Here is a 21682-nt window from a genome sequence, read left to right on the forward strand (position 1 = left end):
CCGGTGGTCATGCCGACTTCCGGCGGTCCGACCGCTTACCGGCTGACCTCCGACGACCGGCCACCGGTGGTTCGGCCGACCTCCGGCGACCGGCCATTGATCCACCGGCGGTCCATTCGTTGATCGTCAAGTCTCCGTAATTTTTTTTTGGTTACCCAAACACTCATTCTATAAGAATAAAATATGCCACAATTTCTGTAATAATCAGTTGCACTTCCTGCATAATAAAATTATGCCATATTTTTTTATTTTGCAGCCAAACAGTTAATCTTAATTTATATAATAACAAGAAACACATTCCAGCTGACAAAAATACAAAATATTCAAAATATTCTTATAACTCTGACAAATTTCACATGTCTATTAATTTTTTTTAAAAGAGAATTTTTTATAAAACCCCTAGTTTTTTTATAAATTATTATATATGGTTTAAAAAATTATGTTTTTCAAAAAATATTTATAAAAATATATATAGTTTGGCCTCCTTTGGTTATTGTTTGGCTCCTTTTTTTCTTATTAATTCCATGATATATAAGAACATAGGGAGTATTTGTTTATAAAATAAAATATAAATGAGTTATAAATTGAATCTTCCATGTCTCAAATGAGAGGAATAAATGGAAAAAAAACCATGCTATATTAGGGCGAAATCACTAAAATGTATTATCTTCAGGTTCATGGAAATAATCATGAAAACAAGCTACTTTCTGTTTTTTTTTTAAAGATGTAAATCATGAACGAAATGGAGTTACTTTTTTAAGATAAAGATTGAGTTACTTTTTTAAGATAAAGATTGTAATACCATTATTATTAAAAAAAATTGAGGGCTAACGTGGTCGGCAGGATTCGAACCTGCGCGGGCAGAGCCCACATGATTTCTAGTCATGCCCGATAACCACTCCGGCACGACCACTGTTTTACTTTTGTACTCAAATTTTAAGATTTATATATAATAAAAAAACTTATTTTGGGGAAAACTACTTTTTTTTAAATACTTATTTTTTTACACAGTCAGTATCAATACATAAAAAAATTGCTTTAAATATGACTTTTACTTACTGAAGGTATTGTGAAATTTTTAAATATATTTAAATAATTTTAGTCATTATTTATATATTCACCAAACAAAATCATGAAAAAACAAAATAAAACTACTTCAATAAATCCTCTCAAAAATCATAATTAAATATGTAATACAAAACATAGATTTTAATTCAGTATTTTCTAATTCTTTGAAAGTTTTGAAAAAATATTATTGATAATTATGTTATATTTGATTTTATTTTTTTAAAAAAAACACAACTATTTTAAGTTTGCATTCCACTTCACTTTATCTCCAAGGTTTTTAGACCCGGACCGGTCATTGACCCGGAGAAGGGTAGGGGTCAGGGGTCGAGGGGTTGAACCGGGGTTGAACCGCGGTCATTAATTTTTATTAAAAATAATATAATTTTTAGTTATATATAATTAAAAAAATTAAATATTGAAGAATAAAAAATAAAAAAAATAAAAACATGATTTTTACAAATTTAAGCGAGTATTTTATATAAATAAATATTGAAGTACACCATATTAAAAATGTAAAATACACCCAATAACATAAGAATAAACTAATATAAAATTAATTGAGAAGCATAAAAATATTCACAAGGAAATACACAACTAAAAAATTCATAAAAAGATTAAAATAAAAATATTCCCTTGGTCTCTACTAGAGGTGCAAAGCGGGCTGCAGCCTGGGCCCGAGCCTGCACGACCCGAAAGACGAGTTGGGTGCGTGCACGGCCTGCACGGCCACTACGATGCCGAGCCACACTTTTGGTGGCTCAGCTGCCCGCACTGGGCTGGGTGGCCCAAGCACGCTGAGCCTGACCCAGACGGCCCGCCACTAGCCGTTGCGTGAGCCCGGCACTGCCACGCCCTGATTTTTATTTTTTTGTATTTGTTTCCCCAACTAATTTAAATATTGGAAAATGACATTTGTAGCCCCTTTAACCCGTATTGATGAAGAAATAGATTAATCAAATGAAGTTTGAAGTTTGTAATTTTTCTAAATTGTTTTCGAACTTTGTAATTTTTCTAAATTGTTTTCGAAGTTTGTAATTTTTCTAAGTTGTCCTCATAGTTTTTTTAAATAAATGGCAATTTTTTTCCTATATCTATTTGTAATTTATTTTTTTAGTTTATTTCTATTTTTTTCTATGTAATTTTTATTTTTCTAATATTATGTTAAATTTAAAAAAAGTTTATCTTTTTGTATTCATGTAAATTAAAAATTTTTTTGCATATTTTTTTAATTATTTTTTTCTATAGTCTTTATGTGTTGTATATTTTTTTACAATCAAGAAACTTATATTTTTATGATATTTAGATTTTTTTAAAAAAATTCCATATTTTTTTAGTATTTTTTTAAAAGTATTTTTTTACAATTTTTACAATATTTTTTTAAAGAATTTAAATAATTTAATATTAAAAAGCGGGTCAGGGCAGTGCCCAAGACTGCCCACCCAAGTCGGGCTCGGGCGTGCTCTGGTCAGGGCCGACCCCTTGTACTGATGGGCCGTGCTCGGCCCAGGATGATTGCAAGTCGGGCCGGGCCGGCCCGAGCATCGCATGGGTCTCGAGCCACACTGCGTCCCGGCCAGCCCGATCTTTCACCTCTAGTCTCTACCTTCTTTAGTTTTATAATTTTACATTATAACCCCCAAACATTAATATATTATAAAAATAAAATAAGAATTAAAAAAAAAATTGGTGCAAACCCTGGTTGATGACCCGGCCGGGTCACCGGGTCACCGGTTCGATCGCCCGGATTGCCGGTTCAACCCCGGTTTTATCAAAATCCGGTTTTATATATTGAACCGGACCGGTTTTAAGGCCGGGTCTGGGTCAACCCGGTCCGACCGCCCGGTCCGATCCGGGTCTGAAAACACTGTTTATCTCAACTTTAAAAGTGGAGGGCCACATCTGATGACTTCTTAAAAAAAAAAAAACGAAATAAACATATTTAAGTCATTCATATAAAATGGAAATTTGATTTTATTAAATAAAAATGTGACAAATAGGGTGGAGAGATAGAGAAGCAAAAGCACAATTAATAGAGAGCAGAGGTTGAATTTGGGGTGGGTGACACAATTATTTGTCGGTGTATTTGGATGCAAGGTCTTATGGCATATGCATGCCCATGTTTGGACATGCACCAAAAGGCATAAGAAGAGATTGAGGAGGGTAGTGGATGCCCCTCAAATTCTTCATGCTCATCCCCTCATTTTGGGGAGATTGAGCACGTCTTGATGAGGTAAATATATTTTTACTCCTTATAATATTATATTTATTTAAATTTTAGTGATTCACATTTTATTTACATTGTATTGAATGAAAATTAAGAAATGACATAATATACATTTTATTTATTTTTAAAATGTTAGATTTATTTATATTTTAGTGATTTAAAAATAATTAAATTTGGGCATTTGTTTATTTTAAATAAAAATAATTAAATTGCATTCATCAATTAAAATGTATATATTTAAAATTTTATTTAAAAAATGAATACATTAATAACTCATTTAAAAAATAATTTTACTAAAATTTTCCCCTATACTCTCTCATATTCCTATCCCCATTCCCTCAAACCAAACATTATTTTTGTTTCCATCCCCAATCCCCCTTCCCTATTTATATTCCCATCCACATCCCCATCCCCATCCCCTTCCCTATCCCCATCCTCATATTCTCATTCCCTCCAACCAAACGGATCTGTATTCTTTAGGTTAAAATAAACATTTTTATATATTATAATTTTTTTTTAAAGTTTAATTCCCTATACAGTCCTTCTAAGTAGGCTAGGTTCTTTTTGTCACACCCACCCCTTCTACCGAGGTAAATGTGGCACCCATCAGTTAAAAATTTCTTTTTAACTGGAAACCTGACACCTCTCAGAAACCAAATCAGGCTTACAAATTACAATTTACAACTTTACACCAACTGCAGGATTCAAATACATAAATACAACAAATATAATAACTCAAATTTGTGGGTACAACCGCTACAAGATCACGATACCAACAAATATAAAGAAAAGTATGGGACCCACTGCAGTCTTGGACTTAACCCTGACTAGCTCTAAACTTGAACAGGCAATCTAGGGTCTTGCTCCTGCAGTTACAGCACATTCAGTTGGTCGGTAGTGGCTTAATAATTTCAAATACTCAAATACAGTATATATAAAATATATAAATACCAACCTCTCAAATAATTTTCCAACTTTTCCAAAATACCAGAATTCTAGCAAAATACATTTTTAAAGAACTTTTGAAACATAAATTCATCACAAATCAATATCAAATCAATTTTCTAAGAAAATCCAAATTGTTGTGAGAGACTGGCCTCCTAAGAGCTGACAGTGGGCTCGCCCCCTCATCACAAAACATAAATTCATCACAAATCAATATCAAATCAATTTTTCTAAGAAAATCCAAATTGTTGTGAGAGACGCCTCCTAAGAGCGACAGTGGGCTTCGCCCTCATCACAAAACATAAATTCATCACAAATCAATATCAAATCAATTTTTCTAAGAAAATCCAAATTGTTGTGAGAGATCGCCTCCTAAGAGCGGCAGTGGGCTTCGCCCCTCATCACAACCCAAAATAACAAGTAATATAAAAAAATCCATTCTCAATTCCACGACTGAAAACTCTCCCCACTTAGCCGCAGTCGCGACTAGGGTTTGGGAGCCGCCAAGGTCTTCGCGACTCGAGCGTTGGCCCATCGGTCCCCATGTGGTGACTCTAGGATCCCGATGTATAATCCAATCGTGGGCTCTACGCTCCCACCCGATCCGGACAAATCAACACTCGAGTCCACCACGCCACCTCTAAAGGCCGGCGCGTGGGGACCCACTCATCGCATGAGTCGGGGCCTCAGCCCGCGTCACCATCCAAAACCAACATGTAAATACAGAAGAATAAAACAATCTGTATAAATCACATCATAGGATCCTTATCCGGGACAAGCATTCACATCACGAAAAATAAACATCATTTCCACAAAGCCCGATGTCAAAAGTATAACAATGCGTAAAACCAAGTAAAATCCGGATCCATGATACCATTCCTATTCCGGGAATGAAAACCAATTCCACAAATATTGTCGGTAAAACATTTTAAAACGCTCACATGATTTCACAAATCATTCCAAATCAAAAGCATATATAACCATCAAAAAAATAAATACATGAATTGAATAATTAAATCACATATACATGTATTTTTCACTATTCTACAAATCACGTATAATTATACTGAAACCGATGTATCAATACGATTGTCGGGAACATCAACGGCAAGTAAATATACATATATTTTTAACCTTATACGTAAATTAAACATGATAAAATGAAATACTTAAATAATTATTTCCAAAAATACTAGTTATTAAACAATTATTTCAAAATAATAATAATAATTAATATTAAAAAAATAATAGCCACTACCAACTCACTCGGTGTCCTTGGGTTCCTTCCTAGATCCGGAACTCCCTCTCAAGGCCCGAACAACACCTAACAGAATAATATAATAAAAATAAATAACATATTTAAACTCAAAAAGAAAATACAAGAAACAATAATAGACTCTCTATTGGGCCCACTCACTCCAATCGGTTAAAACCCGACCTTGCATAGTCAATTGCCTTTCGGGTTGTATTTAAACAAACTCGGGTTCAGGGCTAAACATCTGTGAATCGATCGAACCAACCTTAATTGTACTGAACCAAACTTAATTTCACTCGAACCAGCTTGAACCAACTCAATTCTTATTCAAAATCCATTTGAACCAACTTGGTTCAGTCCAAAACCCTTAACCCAAAAATCAACTGAACCAAACCCAACCCATCTCAACTTGATTTGATCGGCCCAACTCAACCAAATCAACTCAACTCAACCAAATCAATTCAACTCAATCAATTCGATCCAACTTGGTTTGATCTAATCAAATCAATTGGACTAACTCAACCCATTTCAATCTAACCATTATCATTAACCTCCTAATCATCATAATTATCAACTTAATTAATCAAACCAAACCCTAATCTCGGTGCTACGAGTAATACTACAAGAATCCGTCAGAACTCACCTCCATTTCAAGCAAATTCCAACTCAAATACAAGTGTTTTTCCAACCAAAAATTGAAGCAATAACTCTTATTAATAATAACTCATCATTTTTCATCATAAATCCTTCTTCTTTCTCAAGAAAAAAATTACATTTCTCAATCCAAAATACACACACATACATTCAAGTATACCAACAAATAAATCATCAAAATACTTTACCAAAATAATACTTCATCCATTCTTCTCTCAAATACTAGAGACTTTTATCTCTTCCAATTTCTCCAAATCTCTCACTCTTTTTCTCTAACTCTCGGGGTTACTCGTAGCAAAAATGGTGGAGAAGAAGATGAACAATCATCAAAAGTCTAGATTTTTTTCTCTCAATTAACTCTTCAGCCGAAATTCACTTTTAGTCCCTCAAAACTTAACTTCTTACAAACCAGTCCCTGAAAAACTCACAAATGGTCCCTGGATTATAAAATAATATTCTCAAAAGGTCCTTTCAAATTATCCAATGGTCCTTGGATTATAACACAATATTTCCAAATGATCCCTTCAACTTACCTTTCAGTCCTTAGTTTTCACAAGCATTTCATATCAATCCTTTTTCTATTACTCTTTAACCCAAAATCTTTTAAAAACTTTTACACTTAAGTCCTTATTCTGTCCACTTGGGGTTTCTCAACAAGATTACTCTGTAGAAAATTCTTACTGCAACTGTAGTAATACCCTGAATATATTTTTCAACAGTTATCCACAGGTTCAGGGTATTACAATCCTTCCTCCTTAAAAAAATTTCGTCCTCGAAATTTCCTTAGCATACATCAATCTGATATCACTGAATTTCACTTACCGGTCCAAGACCCTGTTTCTCTTGCTACAAATCTGCTCAATAGTAAATAATCACACTACAAATCACTATGTATCAGTCAATAAAAAGCATGCCAAACACCTTTCTTTGGCATCTTTAAGTTAACTCATTTTGAATAAAACCAATTCCGACAAATATCTCAACACATGATCCTGATCACAGTACACTACTCAGCTCTGTCTCAAATGTCAAAACCTACTATCCGTCCTCAATCCCAATATGCAACTTAGGTTTTAACCCGATTGGAGACTCTAAATACTTCTACTGGGCCCTTAACTTTCTGTCTAATCACTACTAACCCTCTAAGTCTAGACATGACTTCTAAACTTAGGCTCAGATCACAACCCGTGATCTCTACCAACCAGGGATATCTCAACCTCATGACTCGATACCAAAAAGATGTCACACCCACCCCTTCTACCGAGGTAAATGTGGCACCCATCGCTTAAAAATTTCTTTTTTTAGCTGGAAACCCGACTACCTCTCGAAAACCAAATCGAGGCTTACAAATTACAATTTACAACTTTACACCAATCTGCAGGATTCAAATACATAAATACAACAAATATAATAACTCAAATTTGTGGGTACAACCGCTACTAAGATCACGATACCAACAAATATAAAGAAAAAGTATGGGACCCAGCTGCAGTCTTGGACTTAACCCTGACTAGCTCTAAACTTGAACAGGCAATCTAGGGTCTTGCTCCTGCAGATTCTAAAGACATTCGGGTTGGTCAGGTAGTGGCTTAATAATTTCAAATACTCAAATACATGATATATAAAATATATAAATACCAACCTCTCAAATAATTTTTCCAACTTTTCCAAAAATACCAGAATTCTAGCAAAATACATTTTTAAAGAACTTTTGAAACATAAATTCATCACAAATCAATATCAAATCAATTTTCTAAGAAAATCCAAATTGTTGTGAGAGCTCGCCTCCCTAAGAGCTGACAGTGGGCTTACGCCCCTCATCACAAAAACATAAATTCATCACAAATCAATATCAAATCAATTTTCTAAGAAAATCCAAATTGTTGTGAGAGACTGCCTCCTAAGAGCGACAGTGGGCTCACCTCATCACAAAACATAAATTCATCACAAATCAATATCAAATCAATTTTTCTAAGAAAATCCAAATTGTTGTGAGAGACTCGCCTCCCTAAGAGCGGCAATGGGCTCGCCCTCATCACAACCCAAAATAACAAGTAATATAAAAATCCATTCTCAATTCCACAGCCTGGAAAACTCTCCCCCACTTAGCCGCCGTCGCGACTAGGTTGGGAGCCGCCAAGGTCTTCGCACCCTTGACGTTGGCCCATCGGTCCCATGTGGTGACTCTAGGATCCCGATGTATAATCCAATCAGGGCTCTACGCTCCCACCTGATCTGGACAAATCAACACTCAGGTCCACCACGCCACCTCTAAAGGCTGGCCCGTGGGGACCCACTACTGCAGTAGTCGGGCCTTAGCCCGCCGTCACCATCCAAACCAACATGTAAATACAGCAATAAAACAATCTGTATAAATCACATCATAGGATCCTTATCCAGGACAAGCATTCACATCACGAAAATAAACATCATTTCCACAAAGCCCGATGTCAAAAAGTATAACGATACGATAAAACCAGTAAAAATCCGGATCCATGATACCATTCCTATTCCGGGAATGAAAACCAATTCCACAAATATTGTCGGTAAAACATTTTTAAAACGCTCACATGATTTCACAAATCATTCCAAATCAAAAGCATATATAACCATCAAAAATAAATACATGAATTGAATAATTAAATCACATATACATGTATTTTCACTATTCACAAATACGTATAATTATACTGAAACTCGATGTATCAATACGATTGTCGAGAACATCAACGACAAGTAAATATACATATATTTTTAACCTTATACATCAAAATTAAACATGATAAAATGAAATACTTAAATAATTATTTCCAAAATACTAGTTATTAAACAATTATTTCAAAAATAATAATAATAATTAATATTAAAAAAATAATAGCCACTACCAACTCACTCTGGTGTCCTTGGGTTCCTTCCTAGATCCGGAACTCCCTCTCAAGACCCGAACAACACCCTAATGTAATAATATAATAAAAAAATAAATAACATATTTAAACTCAAAAAGAAAATACAAGAAACAATAATAGACTCTCATTGGGCCCACTCACTCCAATCGGTTAAAAACCCGACCTTGCATAGTCCAATTGCCCTTTCGGTTGTATTTAAACAAACTCGGGTTCGAGCTAAACATCTGCTGAATCAATCCGAACCAACCTTAATCTGACCGAACCAAAACTTAATTTCACTGAACCGAGCTTGAACCAACTCAATTCTTATTCAAAAATCCATTGAACCAACTTGGTTCAGTCCAAAACCCTTAACCCAAAAATCAACTGAACCAAACCCAACCCATCTCAACTCGATTTGATCAGCCCAACTCAACCAAATCAACTCAACTCAACCAAATCAATTCAACTCAATCAATTCAATCCAACTTGGTTTGATCTAATCAAATCAATTGGACTAACTCAACCCATTTCAATCTAACCATTATCATTAACCTCCTAATCATCATAATTATCAACTTAATTAATCAAACCAAACCCTAATCTCGGTGCTACGAGTAATACTACGATAGAATCCTAAGAACTCACCTCCATTTCAAGCAAATTCCAACTCAAATACAAGTGTTTTTTTCCAACCAAAAATTGAAGCAACAACTCTTATTAACAATAACTCATCATTTTTTTCATCATAAATCCTTCTTCTTTCTCAAGAAAAAAATTACATTTCTCAATCCAAAATACACACACATACATTCAAGTATACCAACAAATAAATCATCAAAATACTTTACCAAATAATACTTCATCCATTCTTCTCTCCAAAATACCAAGCTTTTTATCTCTTCCAATTTCTCCAAATCTCTCACTCTTTTTCTCTTTTTAACTCTCGGGTTCATCGTAGCAAAAATGGTGGAGAAGAAGATGAACAATCATCAAAAGTCTAGATTTTTTTCTCTCAATTAACTCTTCAGCCGAAAATTCACTTTTTAGTCCCTCAAAACTTAACTTCTTACAAACCAGTCCCTGAAAAAAACTCACAAATGGTCCCTGGATTATAAAATAATATTCTCAAAAGGTCCTTTCAAATTATCCAATGGTCCTTGGATTATAACACAATATTTCCAAATGATCCCTTCAACTTACCTTTCAGTCCTTAGTTTTCACAAGCATTTCATATCAATCCTTTTTCTATTACTCTTTAACCCAAAATCTTTTAAAAACTTTTACACTTAAGTCCTTATTCTGTCCACTTGGGGTTTCTCAACAAGATTACTCTGTAGAAAATTCTTACTGCAACTGTAGTAATACCCTGAATATATTTTTCAACAGTTATCCACAGGTTCAGGGTATTACACTTTTACTCTCCTAATTCTGATTTGGCCATAGGGAGTTCCGATATTATTTCGATTGATAAATCTTAGTCCACACCCTAACACACGTTGATTTTACCGTCAAGAATTGCTGATGTGGCTTTTTTCCTGAGTAAAATATTATTAAAAATATATAAAACAATTAAATGAGCAACTAACACCCACTTAATTTTTTGGATACGGATCCAAATCGAATCTGGACCCACCTAAATAATCGATCCTCTTTTTAATCACTCCTTTCCCTCTATCCTTCTTCCTTACTCTTTTCCTCCATCTTGTACACTCAATTCTTCATCCGGCCTGTTGAGCGGCTAGCACCATCATCATTGGAGTAGTTGCTATCGCCGTTGTTACCACCCCCTTAAACATCATTCACCTTCTTCCCTACGACCATTGGAATCTCACATCCATCACCACCATCTCTTCCTCATCCATCCCCAAGCCTTAGTCCAAGCTGCATGCTCCATACCCCTAAATTAAAGTTACAATTGAGGGCCAAAGAAGCAAATTATAGTATTATGAAAATGGATGATGAAGGAAACATAACAAGATTTGTGCTCATCTAACCTACCTTCAATCTCAACCTAATCATCAGAGAAGCAGAATTTGTGCTAATTTTATGTTTTTTTTTTAATTTTTTATTTATCAATAAGAAATTGTATTATGGGTGGCTGATTAATAGCAAAGTTAGGAGCATTCAAAACTGAACAAGGTGTTGTGCATGAGAGAATCAACACTTTAATATAAATGTATAATTTTTGTTTTACTGGCTAGTAGGATGCTGTTATATTTAATTTGACGTGCTCCATCAACAAACCAATAATTAGCTTGATAATCATATATTAAATAAACCAATCTATAACAATGTGATAATGTAATCAATTTCATCTACATAGAATGTGTGACAACGTTTAATTCATTCACCCTACACAATGAGTCATGATGCTAAAGTGTATTCTCAAACCATCAATAAGAAAACAATTAGCAAGAAGACATTCACATTCTAAGCAAAACAATCACCAACGATGCCACATTCTGTTATAATAATTGTATGAAATATACAATTCTAATATTATAAGCATTCTTAACTGTAATAATTGATTTGCATTGAGTATAATGTGTACAGAAGTTGATAACCATAAGCAAAAAACTTCTAATTTCATTGATTGTATGCAATTTACAAGAGCAACATTTGTTCCTTATAACTGTTGTTCATAATAAACAAAACAACATATTGTGGAATTAGTACAAATATTTAAGAACTCAACAACCCAAAAATAGACCCATGCTAACAACAAAGTATCCCTAAATAATTGTTTCATCGCTTCAGATTTCAAAATTTTCTTTAGTTGCAATAGCTGTCATGCTTTGCTACATTGAGAATTTTGTTACAAACATCAAGTAGTATATGTTAACAAACAAACAAAAAAAAGAATAATTATAGCTTAAGTTGGGTTCAAACATTGGAAAAATCTTATAATAATTTATTGGCAATGATGAATGAAGTAAAATGGAGAACTTCCCTTCCAATAATAGTTTTACCAGTGCAAGCACCTTACAACTCATGAAAAATAAATTTCAGTCTTCTGTAAGTGGGACATTGTAGCAAAACCATTCAAAACAACATTGCTTGAACTAGTGCTTACTCTCAACATATTAAATGAACCATGACTAGTTGCAAGTGTCTTCTTCCTTTCGGATGTAACAACCATGTCTCTTTTTTCCCCCACTCTTCTCCTTTGATGTTTCTATAGCAATAGCTTTTCCTTGATGACTTACCTTATGATGGGTACTCTCCGCAGATGTACGGATTTTGTCAAGTAATAAAGTATACTCCAAAGAGTAGGATGTCGAACAAACAGGGACTAATTGCTAAAGATTGCTAATGATGAGGAGAGGAAAATCAATCACAAGAGGGTATTCAGGCAATGAATCACCCTAGGGTTTTAATAAAAATGTTGAAAAGAGTGTTAAGGCAATGGTTGAAAGGTTATGGACCGAGGGTTTATAAAGTGTATTAAATCCCTCTCTCGAGGCGATCAATACCTAACTCCCTTATTGCATTAGCATTTTGGGGAGCCTAAATCTCATGAGAGTTATGGGAATAAGGCATTTGAAAAAATTGACCATCCAATGTCTTAATACAAGCTAATCCTAGGGTTTATCATGCCTAAATACGTAGTAAATTAGCTCTCAGAAAGTGGAGCACAAATCCAACACAAAAAGTACAAAGTAATGAAAATAAACATGGAAAAACTCCCATAACCTCGCAATCTTGGTGTATGGATGGAGAAACTCCGAAGAAGCCACGATGACGCTATTGAAATCTCTTGCAAGATGGTTCCTTTGAATGCTTGACGGCCTCCTATTCATCAATGTGCTTCGGGTGGTGTATCTTCATGTTCTCTTCCCCTCTGTGAAGTGGCGGCTCCAAGAATATCCATAATCAAAAGCTCTCTTTATTAACCCTAAAAGGTGTCTTAAATAGGTTTCTAGCATATGGGCAAGCACATACATATTGACTCATGTATGGGTTGAGATGGTCTAAGAATCGGGCTTGTTGAAAAATTCACGTGCCCAATCATATGCGCATATGCTTGCCCGTATGAAATTGTATAAAATCCATATACCCATATGCCTTTGAAAATACCTCTTCTTGACTCTTTTTTGAATAGTAAAAACATGGCTATAATGTATACGGGCATACAATAGTCTGTATTGGTCTTCTTTAGCTCCAAACTTCTTCATTTTGATGTGAAAACACCTCCAAATACACGCTCATTCTACGATCACCTTTCCATGACCTATAAAACAAAATACAACTAATTAAGTACATATGGGTGGCATTTTTATTGAATATACATGAAAAATGCATATATAAATGATATGAAATCTAGCATATTTAAACACTTATCACCTCTCCTCTTGGACTAATATTAGCAGGTTCTATTGTTGGAGTTGGCTCATGATGGGTATCATTAATATTAATCTACAACATCACAATTTTTTTGGGTTACAACCAAAATGAAATCTCAAAGAGGTATTAGCTTATTTTGAATAGCTTTGAACAACGTAATTTGTTTTGTCCTTCAATATGGCAAATGTTGCACTTGAATTCCTTGTTTTCCCTAAATAATTTTTGTCTTGCTTTTACTTTTGCTTTCCAATGGCTCCCTCGTCCCTTTTTTTTTTGCAGGTCTGCTAGGTATCCTCCTAACCATGGGAGGCATTAGGGACTTTCTCCACTTATTAGCTAGTATGACCTACCTTTTGCTGGGCTAACAACAAATTCATATACCTTTAAGTATCTATCCTTCTTGAATCATTTAAAGACATAGTCGAGTGGATTTGCTCCATTGAAAGCAATTGTAACTAGTGCATGCTGGCTAGGAATGTTAGTTTTATCCCATATCCTATAGGAGTACATCTGGTTTGCCAGCAGAACAACGTATCCTTCTCTTACATGTAATAACTTTTCTTTATTTGGCTAGGGCAATATTATTGATTTATTTAAAAGTCTGCCCATATGGTATAAAAACATTTTTTTTCTCTCTATTATTCCCTCCCAAAATTCCACTATAAAAAACTTAAAATCCCAAAAACTAAACAAAATCATGTTGAAAATTATGTATATTATGCTAAGTAACAGATTTTAAATAAATTGATGATTTTACCGCTATTAAAATAAGGAAGATTTAACACTATTACCTGTGTTTTGGTTATGTGGATAAACACATATCTTCCAAATGAAAAAAAAGCTTTGTCCATATTTCACTAATAATGGACTGGGAATCCTCGATTCCCATGAGGACTCGACCGAATAGAGTCTAGGATTCTCTGTTTTTCTTCCTCAGGGGGTAGGGATGGGGTGACGGGGTCAACCCATCCCTGTTTTCTTAAATGGGCTGGGGTGGGGACAAGGAGAGTATTCTCGATCCTGTGGTGATATTATATTTATATACTAGTTCTTTAAACTTTAATTTATTGTAAGGCTGAGTAGTTTTATTGAGGCTGTTGAGCTCTATAAAATTGTATTTCTTTATTTGTTTAAATTTTAAAATTTATGTTTCTTAATCTATATTGTTAAACATTTGGAGTATTTTTTTTAAAAAATATTTTATATTCTAGTTTGTATTTAATGTAATGAATATTTTTCTATAGGTGCATTTGCATTAAATAATTAAAAAAAAACTAAAATTTATAGTTGTTGTCTTTCGTGAAAGGATCCCTGCGGGGATGGGATGGGGAGATTACTCTCTTGTTGCAAAATTTGGAAATAGGAAATCCCGGGCCCAATCATTGGCAGAGAGGTGGGGATAGGGAGGCCACTCTCTGTTCTACCCCGTATTTGCAGTTATAAGAAACCACGTTTTTTTTTTTATTTCCACCACCGCCAAAATCCAAATAAATAAATGAATGTATGAAATCTATGAATTACGCAATTTTGTAAGGGTATATATGCAAAATTCCCGAACTAGATTTGGCATTGGCCTGTTGTGGACTATTCCCCCTCAACACCGTTCTAGAGTTCTTCCCCCTTCTTTCTCTGCGTGCTTGCGTGGTTAGGGTTTCGCTGCTACCATGGCTCAGAACTGGAAGCTCATGCCCAATCTCGATCACCAGAGCACCAAGGTCCTCAATCTCACCGTCCTTCAGCGGATCGATCCATTCGTTGAAGAGATCCTCATGACTGCAGCCCATGTCACCTTCTACGAATTCAACATCGAGCTCAATCAGTGGGTATGTCGTTCCTCACCGTTGTTTTTGATTTTTTTTTCATCCCTTTTTTGTTTTTGGTTGTTCTATGGTTGCTGATTAGGGTTTTTGATTTTGGTATGATACTCTTCTCTCCAGAGTCGCAAGGATGTGGAAGGATCTCTCTTCGTCGTGAAAAGGTAAAAATTAGATCTTTGAATTGATGTGGAGTTTTTTTTTTTTACTTTTATCAGATCTCTGTTTGTTGTTACTTTTACTATAGATTTTGTGAGAGCGGGTGGATTTCTGGTGCTGTTATCGTTTTTCCTATAAAGTTATTTTTTTTTTTCTATTTTCGATTGGTTTAAGATTTATGTCATTCCTTGTAGGAATACACAACCGAGATTTCAGTTCATTGTCATGAATCGGCGGAATACAGGTTAGAATTATGGTTTAACCGTGCTCTCTTTCTTCTGTGAGATGATTAGGCATTATATTGGTATGGTTTGTTGTGAGCATTCATGCGATATTTAGTAAGAGAAACTAAAGTCTTATAGATGAACTAATTTATATCATTTATTGTTAGAAATCTTGCATTTTTGGTGTCAAGAGGGCTGAGGGTCAGTTTACCATTGACAACTTTAGACAAGAATATTGTGTTTGCTTGATTTATTAAGTTTATGATGATACATGCTTCAGTGCATTAATTTCCTTTAATGGGCAGATAATTTGGTGGAGGATCTTTTGGGAGACTTTGAATATGATGTCCAGGTTCCATATCTATTATATCGTAATGCATCCCAAGAAGTTAATGGTATATGGTTTTATAATGCTCATGACTGTGAAGCAGTTGGAAATCTTTTCAGCAGGTAGTACTGTTTTGTATTTCCCATTCATTTTAAACTCTTCTAGTTTCAACTTTTTTATTTCCAATGGTATTGCTGCTGCCTTCTACTAATGTTCAGTCGTTTAGCTACTATTTTTTATGCTCTGCAACTTATTCTAATTGGATTTTTATTTCAACCTCAACATTGATTTTATAGTGCATATTGTTGATTATTTAATATGGTGAAAGAGTTGTAGTCCTTTCTAATTATTAAACTTTTGGAGGAACACTTGAAAACTTTGCCCAATTGATTTTACTTCAAAGAGGTTTATTTTTGCTAAAAAATTGTAACACAAGAAGTGTTTTCTGATGCTAAACATGCATGGCTTGCTTTCTAGTCTGATATTCTACAGTGTTTTTCCTGGAGAATAAACATTTTCTTAAGTCTTGTTTTTAATCATTTTGATTCATTAATTGACATGGAATATGCAGGTTGCCATGTATACTTACAAGTTCTTTTTACATATCAATTTACATGCTTACAGCTGATGGATGTGAATTGTGTTTACTTTGTTTTCCACAGGATTCTTAATGCATATTCCAAAGTTCCTCCAAAATCTAAAGTGTCTTCAACCAAAAGGTGGTAATTACATCCTTTTAAGCAATCATTTCCCTGATTCCTTGATCTTTTGATTGCTGTAGGCTTCTTGAAATTCAGCAGTCTGTGGTTTTTTTTTTTTTTTTTAAAATTGTTTATTTATGTGTTATAGATGCATATGCAGGGGTATTCAAATGGCCAGTTCCATTAGGCATTTATGATAACCAAAACATTTCATTTAACAAATTTCTATTAACTGATCAACATAATTGTTCAAATTGACCAATCGACATTTAACCCTTATTGCTTAAAATACATTAAAAAAAAATTACCTGAGGTGACGTGGAAGAATAACTGAACTGAACCAGTTGAATTCAATTAGTTTGGTCAGTTATAACTAAACAATGGACACCCTAATGCCTGTCATTGGTACTTCTGCATCTGCATGTTTCTTTATTAATTTGAGAGATTTTCAATGCTCAATTATTGTCTTTAAATAAACATTCTATTGGCTGTGTTTGCTGTCTGTAGGTAATGTCTATTTTAAAAATTAACAACTTTGTTGATTGTATATTTTATCGTTATATAAGATTCATTTAACATGCTTGGTTTTTGATGTTCTAATGGTTTGAGTTAAAGATTGTGGGCATGGAAGGTGATTTTATCTGCTTTCATTATTTCTTTCTTGATTTCAACATGAGAAATTCTATTCGCCGTGGAAGGACATTGGAATGCCAAGAATTTTGTTAATAATAGGCCCAATTCTAGAAACTTGAACATGATAGATGTTGCATAACATTTTCAGTCTTACGATTGCTACTGGTGGAAATGGCATATTGTACCTAAAGTGTAATTTAATCTGGTGTTTATTATATGATCTACTATGGGAATGGTCTAATTTGGAACACAGTTGGCATGAATTGCTACCAAATTTCTCTCTTTCTAGGAAAAATGGAGGTTATGTGTGTCTTTGTAGGTTTTTATGCTTCCTGCTCACCTTCATTCTCATTGCTGTAAGATTTCCTTGGTCCATAACATCATTATTTTTAATGCCTGTATTTATTTAAATTTGTGCATGTCTAGGAATTAATTTGTAATCTCTTTGCCCGACATTTGGAAAACTTCGAACCATTTCTTAACTGATGATTTACAAGCATTGTTCTATTATAAATATGCTTCTTTTTATAAACTCCTAAGATGACTTTGCATCATAAAATTTGTTGCTTTTGCACTGTTGTCAGTGCAATGCTACTGTTGTATTATTCAACTATGTAATATCAGGATTCTCTGGATTTTTCCATATTCTATTGCTTGAAGATTTAATTTTCATGGCTGAAGTGGGCTTTTGTTGTAAGTTACAGCAGCGAATTTGAGGAGTTGGAAGCAGTTCCTAGTCTATCTGTGATGGAGGGTCCTTTGGAGCCACCAACTTCATCTACAGTTACATCAGTTTCGGAAATTGCTGATGATTCATTTGTGAATTTCTTCAGTGTATGTAATTTTGCCTTTGACATTAATGGTCAGCCTGTGCTAACTGCGTGAGTCTCATGTTATAAATATATATTTAATGCTTTCATTTGACTGAATTAAATTTTTTCCTGGTGTTGCGGGCGCATACTTGTTTTGTACATATTTCTGTAGATATTTCATAGGTTTTACTTCTCAATCATTTGTATATGTTAGGCTGATTTTTTTGGTTGCATTGAAAATATTAGATATTTTGAATCAATATGTTTGATATTACTCTATTTTAATTCACAAGTCTATTTTTTGTTTTGCAGGCTGCTATGAATGTTGGAATAGCACCAAACACAGCAATCCCTGAACAACCACATCAGCCTTCTGCAACTGTTTCACTACCTTCTAGGACCACAAGTGTTACTCCATTTCCATTGCCAACCCCTCAACCTAACCCACCTCTTCCTACTGTGTCAACTCCTCTAGCGCCCCTTCTTGACACTCTGGAACCTACCAGCAACACCACCGTTTCTGCTACAAATCTCGTGAAACCTTCATTTTTCACACCCTCGTCCTCTTCTTCTGCATTAATGATGCCACCTATTTCAGTTTCCATGCCTACTGCTCCACCGTTACATCCACCTGTGACTATGCAACGCCCTTATGGTACCCCCTTGCTTCAGCCATTTCCACCACCGACTCCACCTCCATCTCTTACCCCTGCTTCAAATAACACACCTGCCATTACAAGAGAAAAAGTACGTGATGCATTGATGAAGCTTGTGCAGGTATGGTTGCTTGTTCCTTCTTCATCATGCACATCTAGATTTCATTGGATACTGTTTTATAGTTCCTTGCATGTTGTTCCTTTGTTTTACAAATAGTTCCTCATGGTACTTTGGAATCTTAATTTTGTAATGCGATTATGGGAAACAAAGATAACTGGTTTTTACTGTTCCTTTGTGCTATAAATTGTTCTTCATGGTACTTGGAATCTTAATTTTGTAACGTGATTATGGTAAACAAAGATTTTTATTGTTGCTGAATTTAGTGTATGAAATGAACGAGTTTCTACTGTTTTAGGATTTTTTCCATGTATGCATTTTCACAAGGAATATTAGTCAAAATGCTAAGTTTTTCTGTTTGCTCTATTATGAAGATTTGGATTCCTGAATTATGCCATCTTGTCAACTGATTGTAGATTGCCTAGTTGGATATCGATTATATATTGGAAAGTCTTTAGGAGCGGATGATTGTGTCTAACTTGTAAAAGTTGAAGACTTTAAGAATTAGCTTGTATTAATTACATCTGAAGACTGAACAACAAGATATATGTGAAAATTCAATGATAGGTGAGAATTGCTGATTAGAGTTTGATATGTAGAGTGATAAAAAAAGGATAGCAAGTTCGGTCCGCGAAACTCACTGGCTTGGAATTGTAAACTCCCTAACAAGTTGCCAGTTTCTTACTAACAAATAAGAACAAAGCTCAAAGATTCCGGAAGGCTATCTTCAGCATTTATTAGCAGGTCCTTTATAAAGGAAACCATAAAAGTGTGTAACCCAGTTATTCATTTTTGGAGCTATTTACAAGAGAACAATGCTAAATTGACTATGAAGGTATGACAGTTTTGACTGATTGGTTATAGACATCTGAACTATTAGATTCCTGCAAAACCGTATAAAAGAACTAGCATAAGTAACTAAGAAAATGTATAGAAGCAGCCTTTTGTCAGCATTGTATTGTGAAGCACATTGGAGACCCAATTCCACCTACCCCAACATGCATGTTTGCAAACAATTAGCATAGATAGTTTTCGCTGATGTTATGCTTATTTTATGGAACCATTTGCATTTTTCGTGGAGAACAGGAAACGTGATTATTAGAGGTGAAAGTGCATTTTTGGTCTCTGATGCCTTAACTATACCCTAAAAGTTATTTTGGCTCCTAGATTTAAATCAGGTTCAAAGTGGCCTCTCAATTCCTCGACCATACTCATTTATAGTCTTTTAGACTCACCATCATTGATATGCACTTAATCCTTTAGTTTAATTAAAATGTTAATTGTTTGTCTGATGTGGATGGTAGGATGATGTGTCCTTGATGTGGCGGTGAGGGCAAATCAGCACTTGCTACAATGATTTTTTTTTTTAATTTTTCAAAGCATATTAACATACAAAAGTTAATATTAGCAGACACCAGAGTAAAAGTTTATATTTTTGTGTATGCCCACCATATAAAAAGCTTACTTGAGACATGGGGATGTATAGAAGCAGCCTCTGGACAGCACTGTACCATGAAGCATGGGAGATTCTGTATCACCCATTCCAGTATACTGGCTTGTGAACAAATAGCAGAAATAATTGTTATTCACCATATGCATATTTCATGGGAAAGGGGAATCATAGTGATGAGTTACTTAGAAAAGAATTATTTGTTGGGGCGAGTTTAATTCTTCCCATCATGCCAAAAACATTTTCTGTGCATTGTACTACTGCCACATTCGGCCGTCAAAGTTGTTCACATGATCACTTGATTTTTAAGCAAAACCCTCAAATGCTATTATGACTTGTCTATGCTTTTGTTTGGCAGAGTGACCAGTTTGTTGATATTGTGTATCGGGAGATCGTGAATGCTCACTATTCATGACATGCTGGAGAGAGAAGACTGGGCGCCTGCAACGGTGAACCAAGATAAAATTTTCTTGCTTGACCTTAGCTTCATTTCATGTGTCTCTAGCATGTGTTAATGTATATGTTTTTTGTTTTCTCATCTCTCGGTTTGTTTATTGGTGTCTTTGGTTATATATATGATGTTAATTGTGAGTACTGATGAGTGTGAATGATGGATAAAATGATGTATGTTATTATCATTTTGCCTATTGATTTTTATGATACCTGGGAAAAGCTGTTAGTTTGGGTATAGTTTGAAAATCTTGATTGTATTTCATTTTCCAAATTGTGGATTTTTGTTTCTTGACTATTTTGATGGTGCGATTTTTCCTTTTTCAGTTTCATTTTTCTGTTTTTCAGATTATATATATATATGTATAAATCAAACTGAGATTTTCTAACCCATTGATCATATGAGATATTTATGGTTGAAATATTGGTGGTTGTGGAAAAATTAATGGTCATTAATGATTAGGGAAGTTTATTTGGTGGAAGCAGCTTGTAGAAATAAAAATCACTTTGAAACGTGGAATTTCATAAAGTCTGATTATTTGAAACACCAATTTCATAATATATACTGCTTCAGGGTACTTGTTCATTTAGAAATTTTATGTAATATTAAATAAATGTTTCTAAATTTATCTTTAGTTTAATGTATTTGTATATTTTTTAATAAATCACAATCAATTAAGCATTAAATTATATGCTCTATTTAGTTGAGTTTTAAATAAGGATAATTTTGAAAAGTAATGAAATTTTTTATAAAATATAAGTAATTATTTAATTAACTAATTTTTTTTAATCGGTGTGAATTAGGTAAATATGATAAGTAAAAAGAACGGAGGGAGTATATGGCACACCGGTATCTTTTTATTTATCTATTTACAATATAGATAAGCCACCTCAAATACTCAAGGGAGTTATGTATTTAAGGAGTTGAATTTTCGATCTTTTGTGTGCGGTTAAAAGAT

General features: G+C 34.2%; 1 protein-coding gene and 1 non-coding gene across 2 annotated transcripts; one reads left to right on the top strand and one right to left on the bottom strand.

Moving 5' to 3' along the window:
- Positions 1-831: 831 nt before the first annotated feature.
- TRNAS-AGA lies at positions 832-913 on the bottom strand. The gene has a single exon. It is a non-coding gene; the product is annotated as a tRNA-Ser (tRNA).
- A 14043-nt stretch (positions 914-14956) lies between these two features.
- LOC120275734 (mRNA-decapping enzyme-like protein) lies at positions 14957-20983 on the top strand. Its single transcript, XM_039282420.1, has 8 exons — positions 14957-15201; positions 15316-15356; positions 15546-15595; positions 15881-16025; positions 16566-16622; positions 17942-18071; positions 18362-18826; positions 20632-20983. Exons 1-8 carry the CDS (start codon positions 15043-15045, stop codon positions 20686-20688), a joined length of 1104 nt encoding a protein of 367 aa, XP_039138354.1. The 5' UTR covers positions 14957-15042; the 3' UTR covers positions 20689-20983.
- Positions 20984-21682: the final 699 nt, after the last annotated feature.

The sequence above is a fragment of the Dioscorea cayenensis genome, chromosome 14 (genome assembly GCF_009730915.1).
Source record: "Dioscorea cayenensis subsp. rotundata cultivar TDr96_F1 chromosome 14, TDr96_F1_v2_PseudoChromosome.rev07_lg8_w22 25.fasta, whole genome shotgun sequence".
Lineage (NCBI taxonomy): Eukaryota > Viridiplantae > Streptophyta > Magnoliopsida > Dioscoreales > Dioscoreaceae > Dioscorea > Dioscorea cayenensis.